This window comes from Carcharhinus amblyrhynchos, chromosome 30, assembly GCF_965287045.1.
Source record: "Carcharhinus amblyrhynchos chromosome 30, sCarAmb.v2.hapA, whole genome shotgun sequence".
Taxonomy (NCBI): domain Eukaryota; kingdom Metazoa; phylum Chordata; class Chondrichthyes; order Carcharhiniformes; family Carcharhinidae; genus Carcharhinus; species Carcharhinus amblyrhynchos.
In genome coordinates, this window is record NC_137353.1 from 5,146,651 (window position 1) to 5,163,848 (window position 17,198).

Genomic DNA, 17,198 nt, shown 5'->3' on the forward strand with positions numbered 1-17,198 from the left:
GTTACTGTGAAAATCCCCTAGTTGCCATATTTCGGCATATGCTGAGGGAGAATTTAGCATGGCCAAATCACCTAACCAGCACATCTTTCAGACTGTGGGAGGAAACCTGAGCACCTGGAGGGTACCCACACAGACACGAGGAGAATGTGCACACTCTGAACAGACAGCGGCCCAAGCCAAGAATGGAACCCAGATCCCTGGCACTGTGAGGCAGCGGTGCTACCCACTGTGCTGAAAGTTTCTACATGGATATAAATGTGGACAGAAATAGAAGTCTAGTATTAAATATAAACTAAAAGCTGGGATTACAAAACCAAAAGAGAAAATGCTGGAAAATCTCAGCAGGTCTGGGCAGCATCTGTATGGAGAGAAAAGAGCTGATGTTGAGTCTAGGTGACCCCTTGTCAAAGTTAAAAGGCATAGAAAGTGGGAGATATTTATACTGCAGGGTAAGGGAATGAAGATGAGTCATAGACACAGGAACCGGGGGAAAGGCTGCTAATGGCAGCCCATTGAAAGAATAAAAGGTGTGAATAGCTAAACGGCAGAGAAGCTGAAATCAGAGGGTAAACTGTGGCAGATGAAGATGTGGGGGGAGGGGGGTGGGAACAGACAGGAGAGAGGTAAACTTTAGAAAATGGGGGAAAGGGGAAGCAAAAGGGGAGAAAAGACAAGGAAGGGGGGATAAAGTTGGGCTTTAAAAGCTGGAATATCCCATTTTTCAATGGTAATGTATTTCTATTGATTTAAAGTGAAGAACATTAATTAAAGATTAGGTCCATCTGGCTGATTTACCTTCCTCTTCGATCATTGTCACATTTTAGCTTTTAGAACAATTTTACGGAACACAACGAAACTAAAACAGATTATTGTATGTGGAGTTTAATAAACTTACATTTCCATGACTAGGTGGATGTGACCAGTGGATGGGGAAAAAATACTGTCACTTACTGGAGGAGAGAACATCATGAAATCATTGTGATGGAGCTCTACTTAATCCGTTTTCTTGATGGAACAACTGATTGGGATTTAAAAACAGGAGGGGAAAATCTAATGACAAAGTGTGAATAGTCTCCCTTTATAAGTATTTTGGATGATATGGAATTCGGATAAGTAAACTTACCATAAATAAGCGGAAAAGTATTCTGGGTGAAACCAGAGTTATGAATAACAGAAATTTATCATAAAGGACTATTAGTTAAATCCCTCCTCCAGATCCCATGCCCCCGTTGAACACCCTACCTCTACCTCCAACTTCTTCTAAGTTGGCACCCTTCACCCTTGATGGTGCTGGATCCTACTCTCCCACATTTTCTAACCTGCCTTTCGCCATCCTCCCCAACTTTACAAACCTCTTCAAAACCCAGTCCTTGGACCATCGCTTTTATTCCCCCACTTCCCCCCCTCTTTACCTTCCATCCGTTTCCCTACCGCAAAGTTCTTGGAATGCTTCTTGCATCAAAGGTGCTAGCTAAATGCAAGTTGGTATTATTGAGAAGTTAAGGAATAGATGATTGCATCAACCTTTTTGCATAAAAAGGCATATAACTGCAAAAAAGTGCAGGTACTGCAAATAAATATAAAAATAAATATATTGTTTTCCTCCTTTTGCAATAACATACAGTCCTGGAACAACATTTAGTGAGGAACCAACCTAAGGAGAAATTAATACAACAGTTTTAGACTGAAAACGTTTTATTGATTATATTCACCTTTATTATGATGTGATCAATACATTCAGGCAGAATCAGCTACATAGAGCAATACCCAAACATCAGCGGCAATGTTAGGGTTAAACGCTCCCACATAATCCAAACCATTCCACACTCTCCACTTCCCCAATACCCATCAGGTGTCACGCCTGCATGGCCAAACGAGACTGTCACAGCCAAGTACAGCTGCAACTCTGTCAAACTCTACTGTGGCAGTCTTAACATTGTGGGCAAGAGAAAGGTAAAAAGGTAAATAATGTCAGGTAACTGATGTAAATAATATGTGAAGGTTTCTCTAAAATGTCAATAGTCTAAGTGATTAACAACAGTAGCAAATGCAAAAGGGAGAAATGTCAGGGAATTGGCCTTGATTTTTAAATCCTGGGTAAATTCGTGGAAGAGGTTGCAAAATCTGTTTTGCCAGCGTGTGAATATTTTCACAACAAGGGAAAAAACAGCCACAAACTCAACTAGGTTGAGTGCGAAATGTTTCTAAGGCAAAACAGGCAACCTGAATTTGTACTTCAGCTTATTTCAGTCGAAGGTGGAGTCACTAGATCTTTACCAACAATGCTGCAGAGCATAAATGTAAAGAAGTCACATCAAACTCTAAGATTGCTCTGTCCAATGACAACAGTGTGCCCATATCAAATTAGCGCATGTGCAGGGTTGCACGTAATAAAAATCATCCTAGGTTTTGGTGCCATTTTTGGTAGGTTGTGAAGTGTAGATCAAACAAATAGCTAAGTGTTTGTTAGGTTAACGTGAAGAATAAGAAAGATGAAACCTAGTTACACAACCTGTGCTACATTTATTGCATTGTTCCAGCATTCCAACTGGAAAATATCAGTGGTACTTTCATAATCAAAGGTTGGATATCACCTTACCAAACATGAAACTATTTGAGAGTTTGAACTACTTTTTGGAATAAAAACAACTTACTGAGAAGGTCCTTAAAATAAATTCACACATTCGCACAATACAGGGTATTCGGTTGATTCACCGATCATCTTTACACCAAAATACCCGTCATATATTTTCTGCTTTTGCATGGTATCAAGAACCATTGACTATCATGAACACTACAGAGAAGTTCTTGCCTGGTCCACAAATGTCACTTTCATTTTCTTTGGCATGGCCTGTCCCATTGATAATTCATCCTGGTTATATTGCACACTTCTAGAACTGTGCTCTTGAATACTTTGAAGATTCGCTTGTCAATGTCATGAATATCTCCAAACCTTGCGATATGGTCTGGCACCATGCACATCTAAACATTCTTAACGCTATGTGGCTGTTCTATCAAAAGTGATGTTCGCGGCTATAGAGTTTTCACTCAAAGTTATTCTACACGTGCTAAAAGTGATTCTCTCTTTCCAATTCACCAATTTTGTCAGACATGGGTCCATCAGAGCACCGGACAATAGTTTAATTAATTTCTGGAAAGTTCAGCAAGTAACTATTTTTGCTTAAATGGATGCACATAGCTTTCTACTTTGATTCACTCACTCCTTTGATCTTAAATGGAATTCTGGGATCAGGTCCGTTGTTAAAACTAACACCATGAAGTCGTTTTTCTTGCTGTATTTCTCAATAACTCAACTCTTTATCAACCCATTCACCCAAGACTAGAACGCTGCCTCTATATCTTGGGGTCTTCTATTCTTCCCGCAGGCTCCTGAACACGGTGCAAGAAAAAGCTATTCTTGATTGTTGATCCTCTACTGACCAGTTGCCTCCACTGTGCGTCTCTCTGCGCTGACCGTTCTAATGGACATTGTATCTATATTCAAATGGATACTGCAACTCTGAAGGTTGTTTCTTCTAAGCTCCAAATAAGTCACCATACATACTTCTTCTCTTGCCTGTCTCTTCATTTTATCCATTTTGATACTCATTTCCTCTTTTATTCAACTCCCTTTTTTCACAGGAATGCCTTACCTTCTCTTGAGTTTGCTCTTCCACCTACATCGTACAGACTTTCTAAAGCTAGACTTAGTTTCACTTATTTGCTACCACCACTTCAGTTACCTAATTCTCCCAACTTTTTGTCCACCTGGTCAAAGACCACACAAAGAGACCACTTGACAGATTGTGTCCACACTGATTCAGTGAAAACCAACACACTCCAAAGTTTCTCAATAACATTTTTGAGGGAACCACCAGAATACTGAAATAGATCACTAGATACCACTTTAAAGCAGATTATTCTGATCCAATGAATTCATCTGCTTTCTGTCCCTAAGATGGGCAGGCAATTGGAATTATAGCAGTGGTAACACTTGACAACGGATCCATTTGCTGACAATATTACTTGTCCTGTAATGAATCGAGGTGAACAAACACCAACTAAGCTGCACAAAGGGGTAGTTTAGCCACGATTAGGGCTCAAATTTATTAACCACCTCACTTTGCTACACAGGTTCAGTTGTAAGCTGGCACCAGAAACTGGGTTCAGAAACAACAAAATTAACCAAGAAAAGATGAGCGATATCCAAACAATGCCCTAACGCCAACACGTTTAAATGGAATGAATATTTAAATTAACTGCAACAACAACGAAGCTTCGCCAGAATGAGAGCATTTCCACATTGAGCTCCAAATGATTTACTTTGTATAATACACAACTTTGAGTTCCCAAACCTTTGCATCGAGACAGTGGCCAAACAATTCCCTCTATTCAGCCCAGTTTCAGTGCACTTTTTGCCCTGGATGAGTTTCATTGTCAGCTGTGCCTAGAAATTAATGGTAGCCATTTTCTGATGTGTTAACATTCGCAGTTTTATAGCTTAAAGGCAGCAAACAATTTAATTGTTTCTAATCAGGGTACATCTTGTGAAGACTGTAAGGTCTTGATTTTCTCTGTTATCGTCCCAACATGTCACGTGAATGGTAATGTTGATCCAAAATGTATCTGTGTCTTGTCAAGTGCAGGCAAGTTCAATTTTAATGAGGGAATAGCTTTTGCCACATTACCCATCTTTTGTCAAAATTGTGTGCTGGATATTGGAAATGACTGTTAGGTCACACCATCCAGTCATTTACGATTAATGGAGCCTTGATAGCTACCGCTTCTTGCCACTATAGTAGGCTCCCCAGGAGCAAGGCGGCAAATTCTTGGGCCCTGGAGTGAACAGCCTATTGCCTATCTATAGATGAACTCTGTCAGATGAACGGTAGGGGGATGTCGATGGGGCATAGTCCTATCTCACTGCATATGTATCCTCATTAGAGTAGGTCCTCTTGACTCACACCTTTGACATCAAACACCTCTTTTGGAATGAAGATACTGCAAGTGCTGCTTACCCCGAGTGCAAAGTTCAACTTTTAACCGACTTTCAATAATTCCTAAGCTGCTGCCTAATACCAGATTTAATAGATATCTGTTAGCTCTCTCTCACACAATCCTATTTGTGGCACATATATCAGTGTATCTTTATATTCCCAGTTTGAGGGGAAGTATCCAATAAAGAAAGAAAACCTTGCAGGACCTTTCAAGATCCCAGGGTGATTCAACATGCTTTACAGCCAATGAAGTTTTCTTAAACATAATCACTGTTCTAGGATAGGAAACATGGCAGCTAAATTCCACACAAGATCAGAACAGTAATAACGACCAAATCATCTTTTCTTACGGATACTTGCTGAGGGATAAACATTGCTCAGGACATCAAGAGAACTCTCTGTTCCTCTTCGAATAGGGCCATGGGACCTTGGTTGAAAGCCCTATTTGAAAGATAGCACCTGCAACAGTGCAGCAGTCTCCAAGTATTCCTTTAGTGAAAAGTGTAAACTATATTTTTAAGTCTCTGGATTAGTATTTGAACTCAGGACCATTCGATCAGAGGTGAGAAGACTAGCAAACTCAGGGCTCAACGCATAAATCAATGTGCGGTTCCAGTAAAGACAGAAAATAAGGTGTCAGGAAGTTCTAAGGAATTTGGGCTTGACTTGTTCCTTTGGGAAGAGACATCAGAGTGACTGAACTGAAATTTCCACAATCATAAGATCAAAGTCTAGTCAGGAAGTTGCATACTCCAATGCAGGATTGTGGTATCATTGAACAGGAATTGAAAATGAGTTTTAGAGTAAGAAGAAAACTCGGATTTATTTTCCGCACACAAAGATTTCTCCTTCAGTGTACCCAAACAGTTACTGGAATGTGGTGACTGGGGGATTTTCACAGTAACTTCATTGCAGTGTTAACGTAAGCCTACTTGTGACACTAATAAATAAACTTTTAAAAAAATAACAGACATGGGAAAAACCTCAATGGGTTTTCAATGACAAGAGAAGAGCAATGGTACCATGGAGCTGGCAGGACTAAGATCTGAGAGAAAGGTCTGGATCTGTTGGGCCCGAAAGGGTTCGGAGAAGAAGGATGGGGAGGTGGCTTGTGTGGGACAAAATGTCAGCAGATAAGTTGGGCTGAATGGCCTTTTCCATGCCATAAATTCTATGCAACAGCTTCTCCCCTTTCTCCAAGATTCTAGTTTTCTTTGGACCTTGATACATCTGGCATTGCAGTCGAATAAAATTAAATGGGGTAATAGTTAGAATTTCAATCCATAAGCTTTTCTTGGGTTTCTCGAGCCTCCAAGCAAATCATTTAATGCGGTGCAACATATGTCCCAAACTCTTACAAGTCACGTACAGTTCAAATTACTGCCAGCTATCGGCAATTTTGCACAGAAAGTTGGTGGGGTTGGCTTCTGAGTGAATTTGAATGGTACTAAATCACCAGCCTATCTAAAGCATTTGTCCTGATGGTGTCACATTATTTGTGCTTTAACAAAACAGCTATGGAGCTAAGCAGATGGCTACACTTCCGGACCAGTCATTAACCACGTTTTATTCAGCACCTTGATCTGAAAGTTTATTTTTAATGTTCGTCATGGTCTACTGACAGCAAGTTAAATACCATCTCTGAGCCTGTGCTAGATAAGTAAACAAATAAGGAATCCCTTCTACTGGAAAGGTCAGGGGATGTTTTCATCATCAAATTTACTTGCAAAGTAACTTCAATACAAGTGCAAAACTGTATAATGTAAATGCTTGATTAAAATAATTACCACCGAAATAATTACTCAGCAATCAGAGACCTCCAGGAAAAGTACGCTGCTTCACAATGTTTGAAAATAAACACCTTCTGGCTTGAAAGGTATTCCGATATGTGGCTGGGAATGGGCAGTGAGGTGGGTGGGGATTGCGGGGGGAGGTGGGGATTGCGGGGGGGAGGTGGGGGGGATGGGATTATAAAAAGCACGTTGCAACATTAACATTTATAAATTACAAAAACATCATTCAATTTATTTTATGTTAGATTATAACTCCGTCACTCCCAGTCCCAAGCGTCTCTCAGCCCTTTTGATGTAGTTTCATCCCAGTACTTGACATATATTAAATAACTTTAAAGAGACAGTACTATTTGGATTGCCTACATCATAAACTGTATTTCATAATTAATGAACACATGTATCAAACCACTTTGTGTGCTTTCCTGCAAAGTTCAATTTAACCACCACAAGCACAGTTCTGAAGAAGGAATAACCTTGCTCTCCAAACCAGCCACCATCTTCCACCATTTTCATATAATCCCTATAGCGCAGAAGGAGGTGATTTGTCCCATCGAACCTGCACTGACCTCAATTCCATCCAGGCCCTTTCCCTGCAGCCCCACATATTACCCCGCTAATCCCCGACACTGAGAAGCAATTTAGCATGGCCAATCCACCTAACCTGCACATCTTTGGGCTTTGTGAGGAAACCCACACAGACACGGGGAGAATGGGCAAACGCCACACAGGCAGTCACCCGAGGCCAGTATTGAACCCGGGTCCTTGGCACTGTGAGGCAGCAGCGCTAACCACTGTACCACCGTGCCCCGATTAAAACTTGTGTAGTCAAAACAAATTAAAGCAAAGGTACTTAAAATGCAAAAGGCAGTGTTCTTGCTCCTCCAGCCCTACCCCACTATAATTAAAAAGGAGTGAGATACCAGCGTTGTACATACCGGACAACTGAAACACTCTACTACTAACTTTGAACTGATTTGGAAGAAAAGGGAGCAATGCCTGATGGATATACCATATTAAAGACTGACTCTTGGCTCATAATTTGAAATCAGATGGGTACAGTTCAAGAATTATATTGCTGCCCCGAAATCAAACCAAAGTTGGTTTTCGTCTCATAGAATTTCCATCAGAGTTAACTGAAGTTTCTTCCAAGTTTGTGAGTCCCTGCGATGGTTTGATAGTGTGGTACTATGACATTCAATTTGGCACTGATACTTCTCTTTCATTTCACAATCCAGACATTCTACAAATAATGGTACAACAGTGACAAAGAGATTTTCTTGAACTTGAACCAGAAGTTGGGTTTAAAGCCTATTCTCCCATTCCTTAGATCTATCCTGGTTGATGGGTGTGTGCACTCTAATTAAAGTCACACCCTAACACAAAGTTATTCTAATGCAAACATAAAATTTGAATGCACTATTTCCATTCACTCCCATTCCACAATAACTCAAACACAAAATTTATCATTTCTAATCATGTACGTAGCAAACTTTCAACTGTACCGGGTCTTAGCAGCCAGTGTGGACTGCTGCCAACAAACGCAGCCTTGTTATGGGCACTACTGCTTCACACAAAAGGTGGGGCTGAGTGCCCAATCATATCTCCTTGGTTGGGACTAGATCGCATCAAGAGTTGACTGAGTGCTAACAAGACACATCACAAGCAAGGTGTGTAATTTTGCGGGGGGTTTGAACCTACAACCAGGTAGATTAAAAGGTGAGCATTTTGACCTCTTCACCACTGAGGCAATTCACTCCGCTGAACTCCGAACTCTTCTGGCCTGGTCTTGCAATAACCAGGCTGTGTAAAAGTGTAACTGGGTATAACTGGCCACACTTATTGATCAGGTGTTTACATATTCGTTGGATAGCATAAATCCACTGCTCAGGATGCAATAAGCCTGTATTTACAGTAAATTAATGGAATTAGGGACGTTCTGTTCATGGAGGTCAAATCACAGAATCACATTTGCTAATTAGTCAATGTCATTTTCATTACTGGCACCTTCTGGGCGGCGTAGTTTATCCACATGCTCATTTATCTGTCCATCACCACCTCGTCTATCCTCTGTCTGCACGTTCAGACAATCCTCCTCATCCACATGACTAACATCATCATCTTCATCCTCATCCTCATTCTCTTGTTTCTTTTCTTCTTCCCCTTGGACTTCCATCCTCACCTGACATTTAACATCTACTTTGTTGCTGCTAATCATATGGCTGCTGATATTCCCTCCTTCGGGGCTGTGGTTCTCTGTCACTGGGGAGGAAGAGGCCGATTCGATGCTGACTGGTGAGATATCGCTGCTGCTGTTGTTGTGATTGGCTGCTACCGATGTGGCTATTGTCGATGGTTTAACCGGAATCTGCCAAGAGGGTATCTTTGGAGCGGACGGCGAAGATGGGAACTGTCGCCTACAACCAAAATACAAAATTAGGAATGTTAATAATCAGCAAATTTCATTAAAATCTACTGGAAACAACTGCAACATCTGTAAACTCTATTTCAGAGTTCAGTATGTTATTATTGTAAGAGCGTAAACTTTCTTTGCCTAAATGTGACATATCTCCCTTCCCCCCACTGGGAGTCTACACCAAATTTATATGGCGATTGCACTGCTATCTGACTTTAGGAATGTCAAAATTCTGAAATATATTTCTTTCAGACTTCATGGAGAACCTCCACATTCAATTATACTACGACAGTCACTTTGCCTCAGTGCCCATTGCAGATTAGAAGGCAATGGTCCAGGTTTTGCTTTAATAATAATGGCAACTTCTGCCTTCTCCCAGGTGCAGTTAAACACCCCTGTACTGTCAGAGATACCCTGGCATTTTCACAGGGTGCACTGTTACAGCCCTCACTGCCAGACCTGGCATTCAAATCTCTCAAATACATGAACTTGCTGTACTTGCCCACTAGTTCCATACAAAGAGCTGTAATGTTAGGATGACACATTTAGTAGTAACTACATTTATATTGGTTTAATGAGGGATAAATACTGACCCTCTACTGCTGAAAAAAATTCTTTTTTTTTACAAGCGTGGAGTCCCATTCCCTCAGAAGAAAATTAATGCTGTAGACTTCAGAATTTTTAAAACTTTTCTTGATTATCTCTTTCTTTTCCTGTGGTCTCACCTGTAAGTCCCAATTTTTTTCTTGCTGCTTATACATATTTCAACAGTAACTTACATTTCCAGCCTTTTGCATCATACCATAGCATTGTAAGAAATTGATGGGCACAGATGAATTCCTAAGCATGAGAAATAAAAGGACTACATGCAGGAGAGACCACTGTCATCAAATCCAAGGGAATCACTAATACTAATCCAAAATACAGATGAAGATTCTAAGGAAAACATACCAGTGATGATACTCTAAGGTTTCTTTGACAGCACCTCCTAAACCTGGAATCTCTATCACCTAGAGGGATGAGAGTAGCATGGAAGTCTGCAAGTTTCCCTCCAAGTCACAGGCATCTATGACTTGGAAATATATCACTGTTCTTTCATTGCCGCTATGTCAAAATCCTGAATCCCCCTTCACAATAGCACTATGGGTTTGCCTGCACCACACAGACTGCAACAGTTCAAGGTGGTTCACCATCAACTTCTCAAGTGCAACAGATGTTGGCCTTGCCAGTGATGCCCACATGAACTTCAAAAACCCACTGCATTAACCTGTTAGGGTTTATGTTTTGATTGCGAGCCAGCCAGCATTGTGTGTGAAACGTTTCTGGCTGAGATTTATGGAAAGATTATGTTACATTTCTGTAGAGCTCTCTCCCATGGCGGCAATCAAGGAGAACAATAGCAATGCTTTTGTGTAATGCCTTCCCGCTATAGTCAATGATGAGATCATTTCCCTCCAAGGTGTCAAGAGAACACCGATAGCCTAAATAACTAAACACCTACCAGAGAATAACAACTCTCTATGAGAACCATTCACAATAATAAACAAATAACCCAAGCTGGTTAGGGAATGGATGGAGGGAAGCTGGGAGTAAAGATAAAAAGGAGAGTTCTGAGCACGTCAGCATGGGATTATATGAAAAACAACACTTTAAGATGTATCTGTTACCCCTGCACTTTTTAATACCAATTTTCTTTATTAAACGTGCTGGCTTTTACTGGAATATTGTTCCAAACAGAACTTCAATGTCTCAGTCAAGTGGCCACCCTTGATATTCAAGTCCCAACACAGTGCGTTACCAGACAATAATGACAGGGATGGATCCTCACCACCCTCTGCCATTGGATTATACTCAGCAGTGGAAAAACTGTCTGATCACCAGCCTGGAGTTCTGAAGTCTATATCTGTATTAGCTGTGCCGTCTAACTTTGTGTAGCCCAGGAACCGAACCTGTGCCCACTGGATGAACAGTAAGAAGTCTCACAATACCTGATTAAAGTCCAATAGGTTTATTTGGTAACGCAAGCTTTCGGAGCGTCACTCCTTCTTCAGGTGAACCTGATGAAGAAGCAGCAGTCTGAAAGCTTGCATTACCAAATAAATCTATTGGACCTTAACCTGTTATTGTAAGACTTCTCACCGTGCTTACCCCAGATCAACGCCAGCATCTCCACACCACTGGACGGGCCACAGCCTTTTCCCATTAGGCCTCAGAAGTACAAATCAAGAGTCTTTATTCACTGGTAATCCCATTTAGAAGCCTTTCTTTTTGGTGAATCAGAGCACCCTCTGCCCACCAAGTTTACCAATCCTTTCATTCTGATTTAGGTTCTTGTCCAGATCAACTTTACCTGCTTAGGAGAAGTCCTTTCAATGAGGTGATCTCAGCTTTCAATTCATTTATACTCTGAGACTCTAGAAGCCAATTTGTAGAGGAAGAAGCCTGAGAAAAACAGAGGAATCATGTTTATGTTACAAAATAACTAAAATAAACACACAACTTGCTATTGGCTACAGTGTGCTAGAAATTACAGCTCGCCGCTGAGGTACCACGTCTTCTTATGCATAACATATCATGTTTCCTGTGTAGCATGTTGCTGATTATTTTTTCTGCCCCTTGTTTCCCCCTCTTGGTCTGTGCAAGGTCTTCTGTTACTAAAACTAGTCTAATTCCAATTCCAAAGAATTATCCTGTTTTCAGACAGCAGGCGATTGTTAGCATCAAGCTCCTCGATTTCAATTTTCAAGATTATAAAATCCACTTTTTCTCCCAAAAGAGAGCGGGAGAGAGTGAGGGAGAGCGAGCGAGAGTGAGGGACTGAAACTGGTGAGGCAACAGCTTCAGGGGACAAAATTGGCCGAAGTCTTATGTTGTGGTAGACAGCCAGCTGAAGGACATAGTACAGGAAAGAGGGATACAGAATCTGGTGAACTGGTGCGATGACAATAATCTCTCCCTCAACGTCAACAAAATGAAAGAGATGGTCATCGATTTCAGGAAGCATAGTGGAGGATTGCCCTTATCTACATCTATGGGGATGAAGTGGAAATGGTTGAGAGCTTCAAGTTTCTAGGTGTCCAGATCACCAACAACCTGTCCTGTGGCACTGTCAATGCTGTCCATTGGATGAGGGACTAAACCAAGGTTCTGTCTGCTCTTTCCATTGGATGCAAAGAACCCAAAGGTTCTATTCAAAGTAGTATAGGTGTCCTGATAAATGTTTACCCTCCACTAACACTCCTAAATGCAGGGTAAACATAGAACATAGAACACAGAACAGTACAGCACAGTACAGGCCCTTCGGCCCTCAATGTTGTGCCGAGCTATGTCCAAACCCAAGATAAAGCTATCCCACTCCTTATCATTCTGGTGTGCTCCATGTGCCTATCCAATAACCGCTTGAAAGTTCCTAAAGTGTCTGACTCCAGTATCACAGCAGGCAGTGTATTCCACACCCCAACCACTCTCTGGGTAAAGAGCAAACCTCGGACATCCCTCCTATATCTCCCACCATGAACCTTATAGTTATGCCCCCTAGTAAGAGCTACATCCAACCGAGGAAATAGTCTCTGCACATCCACTCTACCTATCCCCCTCATCATCTTATAAACCTCTATTAAGTCACCTCTCATCCTCCTCTGCTCTAAAGAGAAAACCCCAGCTCCCCCAACCTTTTCTCATAAGACCTGCTCTCCAAACCAGGCAGCATCCTGGCAAATCTCCTCTGCACTCTCTCCAATGCTTCCACATCTTTCTTATAGTGAGGTGACCAGAACTGAACACAATATTCCAAATGTGGTCTCACCAAGATGCTGTATAGTTGCAGCATAACCCCATGGCTCTTAAACTCAAACAGGCTACCAGTCATTATTTCATTGCTGTTTTCGGATTCTTGTTATGCACAAATTGTTGCCACATTTCCTACACTACAACAGTGAATACACTTAAGAAAATCCTTCAATGGCTAAAAACTACTCTTGTGATGAGCTGCAGTATAAATATATAAATGCATATTTTTCTTTATCAAAACACATGGACCAACTCAAATGTGAGATGATGCAAAGAATGAAAGCTCTGGCAGCTTTCCAGTGCCGAAGGAGACCATTTGATCCACAGGGTTTGGACTGACTCTCCAGAAGGGCATCTTACTCAGGCCCAGCCACCACTGCCCCCGTCCTTTCACCCCACACATCTCTCATGGCTAATTCACCTAACCTGCACATCTTCAGACACCAAAAGGCAATTTAGCATGGCCAATTCACCTAACCACACATCTTTAGACACTGAGGAGTAATTTAACGTGGCCAATGCACCTAACCTAAGCTGGTGAACCAGAAAACAAGTTTGCGACACAAGGGAATATTTGATCTCCAAGAATGTTTTCTACGGGAAGGCGAGAACAAGACAATACTGCCAGCAACAAGAAAGATGATTAAGGATTGACCAATGGTTAAAGCAGAAGAATGGGAAGGTATCGTCAAGAAAGAGAGAACTAAAGGTATGTTTATACTACAACAGTAACATCAATAATAAGCAGTTTTGCTTGAATTTGTATCACAGTTACAGTCGATGTACCCATAATCAGGATTCAACCTGACTTTCAGTCAATAGATAAAGAACTCTCCCAGAATTAGTTTAATCATTAACACCCAAGTTACACAAGACTATTTTAGTGTAGATGCAGACATGAACCAATTTCACAATGATTTCAACCTTAGCATTAATGCACCTCTAAGAGGATACTAACCTAGTGATGTCCTCTATTTGATGTTGAACATGTTTGATACGTTAAAGAACAAATAAGCGGAAAACTGTCCTGTTAGGATCAGTGTTTTATTCTTTTCCCCGCACAATTATTATGTTTATTTATGTTTAAAATTGTGTAACCTTCAAAATGGGGTTAAGTGCTTCTTTGAAACATGTGATGAGTGCTGCAGACAGCATGTTTGGTTCAAAGCCTCAATAAACCTTTCATCTCAAGTTCGTCAAATCATTGGTTTTATTTAAAGAACAAAAGGTATTTTAAACATTGATTTCATTTTAATCGCACAGATGGGATTGTGTTTTCCAATTGTTGCCAGGTGTGAGAAGCAGTCATCAATTCACACTTTTGCCCACTTAAAATAGTTAATATTTAATTGCTTGGCAATTGAGACTAAATTCTTCTTCAAATGAAAGTTTCTACACACTTCACCATCACACCTGCATGGAAGAAACACCATAGAAAATGCTGAGAGTGTGTCCTTAAAATGGAATCGGTGTCAGGACTGAATGCTGGAAAAGGAAAAGACTAATGTTATTTAACTTTCACATACAAGACATTCCTCACTAGGAATAGAAGACAAGCCATCATGCCCATAGGCCAAAAGAGGCTTGTTAAGGGGGACAAAGATGTCCTACCTTATTTAGATCTTTTTGAGTGGGCAAAAATTTGGCAGAAGTATAATGTGGGAACATATGAACTTTTCCATTTTGGCAGGAAGAATGGAAAGGCAGTATTCTATTTAAGAAAGAGATTCTAAAGCCCAGTGGTACAGAGGGATCTGGGTGTCCTCGTACGAGTCACAGAACGTTTGTACGCAGGTACAGTAAGCGATTAGGAAGGCAAATATTGCAAGGGAATGGGATATGAAAGCAGGAAAGCTTTACTGTACAGGACCTTAGTGAGACCACATCTGGAATACTGTATACAGTTTTGGTCTCTTTATTTGAAAAATATATATAATTGCATTAGAGGCAGTTCGGAGAAGGTTCACTTGATTCATACCTGGGATGAGGGACTTAGCTTATGAAGGAAGGTTGGGCCCTTTCCCACTGGAGTTTAGAAGAACGAAAGATGATCTCATTGAAGATTCTGAGGGGATTTGTTAGAGTAGATAGTGGAGGATGTTTCCACTTGTGGGAGTAACAAGAACCAGAGGATACAGTTTAAGAATATAAGATATAAGACCAAAGATAGCTGAGGAGAACGTGAGGAGAATTCTTTTCTCTCAAGGGTTGTTAGCATTTGGAATTCTCTTCCCCAGGAAGCTACCCAGGTTTTTGATTTGATTCCAGCCTTGGGTGTCTGTACGGAGTTTGTACATTCTACATCTGAGTGGGTTTCTTCCGGGGCCCCGGTTTCCAAAGATGTGAAGGTTAGGGGATTGGCTGCATTAAACTGCCCCTTAGTGTTCAAAGATGTGTAAATTGAGTTGATTAGCCATGGCAAATGCACAGGGTTAGGGGGAAGAGGGATGGGCCTGGGTAAAGATGCTCTTTTGGAGACTCAATGGGCCAAATGGCTTCATTCTGCCCTGTAGTGATTTACGGTTCTATGATTAAATTAGTCATCATTAACTCCTAGCCATAAACTGAGTGGTTATCCCGAACCCTTTTTTGCCATAAAGTTAAGTGAAGGGATTAAGAATTTGTCGTGATACATTTTCTTGTATTTATCAATAGCGCAGAGCAATTTACAAAGAATTAATGCCATGCATCTTATCACCAGAAACTATTATTAGGAACTTACTGAGAAGAACTGCTAAGAGGCTTACTTTTCTGCAGTTATTCTTTCAAGAACAATTCATAAGTTTGGTTATTTTCCTTCTAGCATCTTCCTATGTATCTTTTCTTTCATATATATCACCTGTAGGTAAATCTGACCAAACATTTTTAGCCTATACACAGTTTAGTAACTTGCTATTTTCTGCCTTTGAAGGTGCTAGAAAGATGTGATGGGAATATTGTGTATTCTTCAGCATGAGATGCTAAACCTGGGTATGCTAAACCATGCATGAAAGTGGAACATCGAGGTTTTGGTTCATTAGGAATTCAGTTCAGGGTGCTATGAGAAATGGCATCCAGCCATCAACAAAGTGTTGGAAAAATCCCAAACTGTAATATTTCCTGCAAATATAATTCCTAGCCTGGGCCACAGTTTCACTGATACTCATCACCTTCCAGTATTTCAACAATGTAGTATTGCTCATGTCCAAGCCTGGGTGAATGCAAGCAAGATATTTGGCTGCAACTGCATCACAGTCAGTTCTGATCCCATCTCTTCTATAGCAAATACACATGCACCTTCTGTCAGAAATCAAAGGACAGCACTCTAAAACATGCACCGATTAATGGTCAGAATGGGTGGCACAGTAACACAGTGGTTAGCACTGCTGCTTCATAGCGCCAAGGACCCCAGTTCAGTTCCCGGCTTGGGTCACTGTCTGTGCGGAGTTTGCATGTTCTTCCAATATCTGCATGGGTTTCCTCTGGGTGCTCCGGTTTCCTCCCACACTCTGAAAGACGTGCCAGTTAGATGCATTGACCCGAACAGGTGCCAGACTGTGGTGATTAGGGGAATTTCACAGTAATTTCATTGTAGTGTTAATGTAAGCCTTATTTGTGACTAATAAATAAACTTTAAAACTATTGGGGAAAAATATCATGCAGTATGCCAATGAACGTGCTTTTTGACAAATCTAACAAGGATATTATGTGACATTACCAAACTAAATCTAAAAATAAAGGAAATTTTATGCTAAGTTTAGATATTTTATGGGTTATTGTTGAACAACCAAAATTAACTCAATTATTCCAGAGTCCAGATTATTTTGATGGCCATGAATAACGATAATCTGAGTTGTTTTGCTGCTCCTGATCTACAAGGGGCAATCATTAGAAGAATTATAGAATCAATGCAGTGCAGAAGGAGTCCATTCAGCCCATCAAGTCTGCACTGACTGTCTTATCGAGTTATCTTACCCAGGCATTCTCCCCCACCTATCCCCATAACCCAACACACTGGACAGAAGTTGTAATGACCCTCAACTGTCCTCTGAACTAGAGATGGGCAATAAATGCTGGCCAATCAGCGACACTGATGTCCCACAAAATAATTAAAAATAAACTCACTGGCAATGGACATCAGGGATAACTCCTCAAAATAGTGCCATTAGATATTTTACCTCCACTTGATCAGGCAGACAGGACCTTGGGTTTTACATCTCATTAAAA

General features: G+C 40.9%; 1 protein-coding gene across 1 annotated transcript in view; it reads right to left on the reverse strand.

The window, feature by feature from the left end:
• Positions 1–1,669: 1,669 nt before the first annotated feature.
• The window catches only part of pex14 (peroxisomal biogenesis factor 14), a 250,478-nt gene continuing 234,949 nt past the window's right edge, over positions 1,670–17,198 (reverse strand). The window contains exons 8-9 of the mRNA XM_080215025.1: positions 11,554–11,645; positions 1,670–9,204 (exon numbers count right to left, since the gene is read on the reverse strand). Of these exons, the coding sequence (XP_080071151.1) occupies positions 8,766–9,204; positions 11,554–11,645 (531 nt within the window). The 3' untranslated portion in view covers positions 1,670–8,765. The remainder of the gene's footprint in view (positions 9,205–11,553; positions 11,646–17,198) is intronic.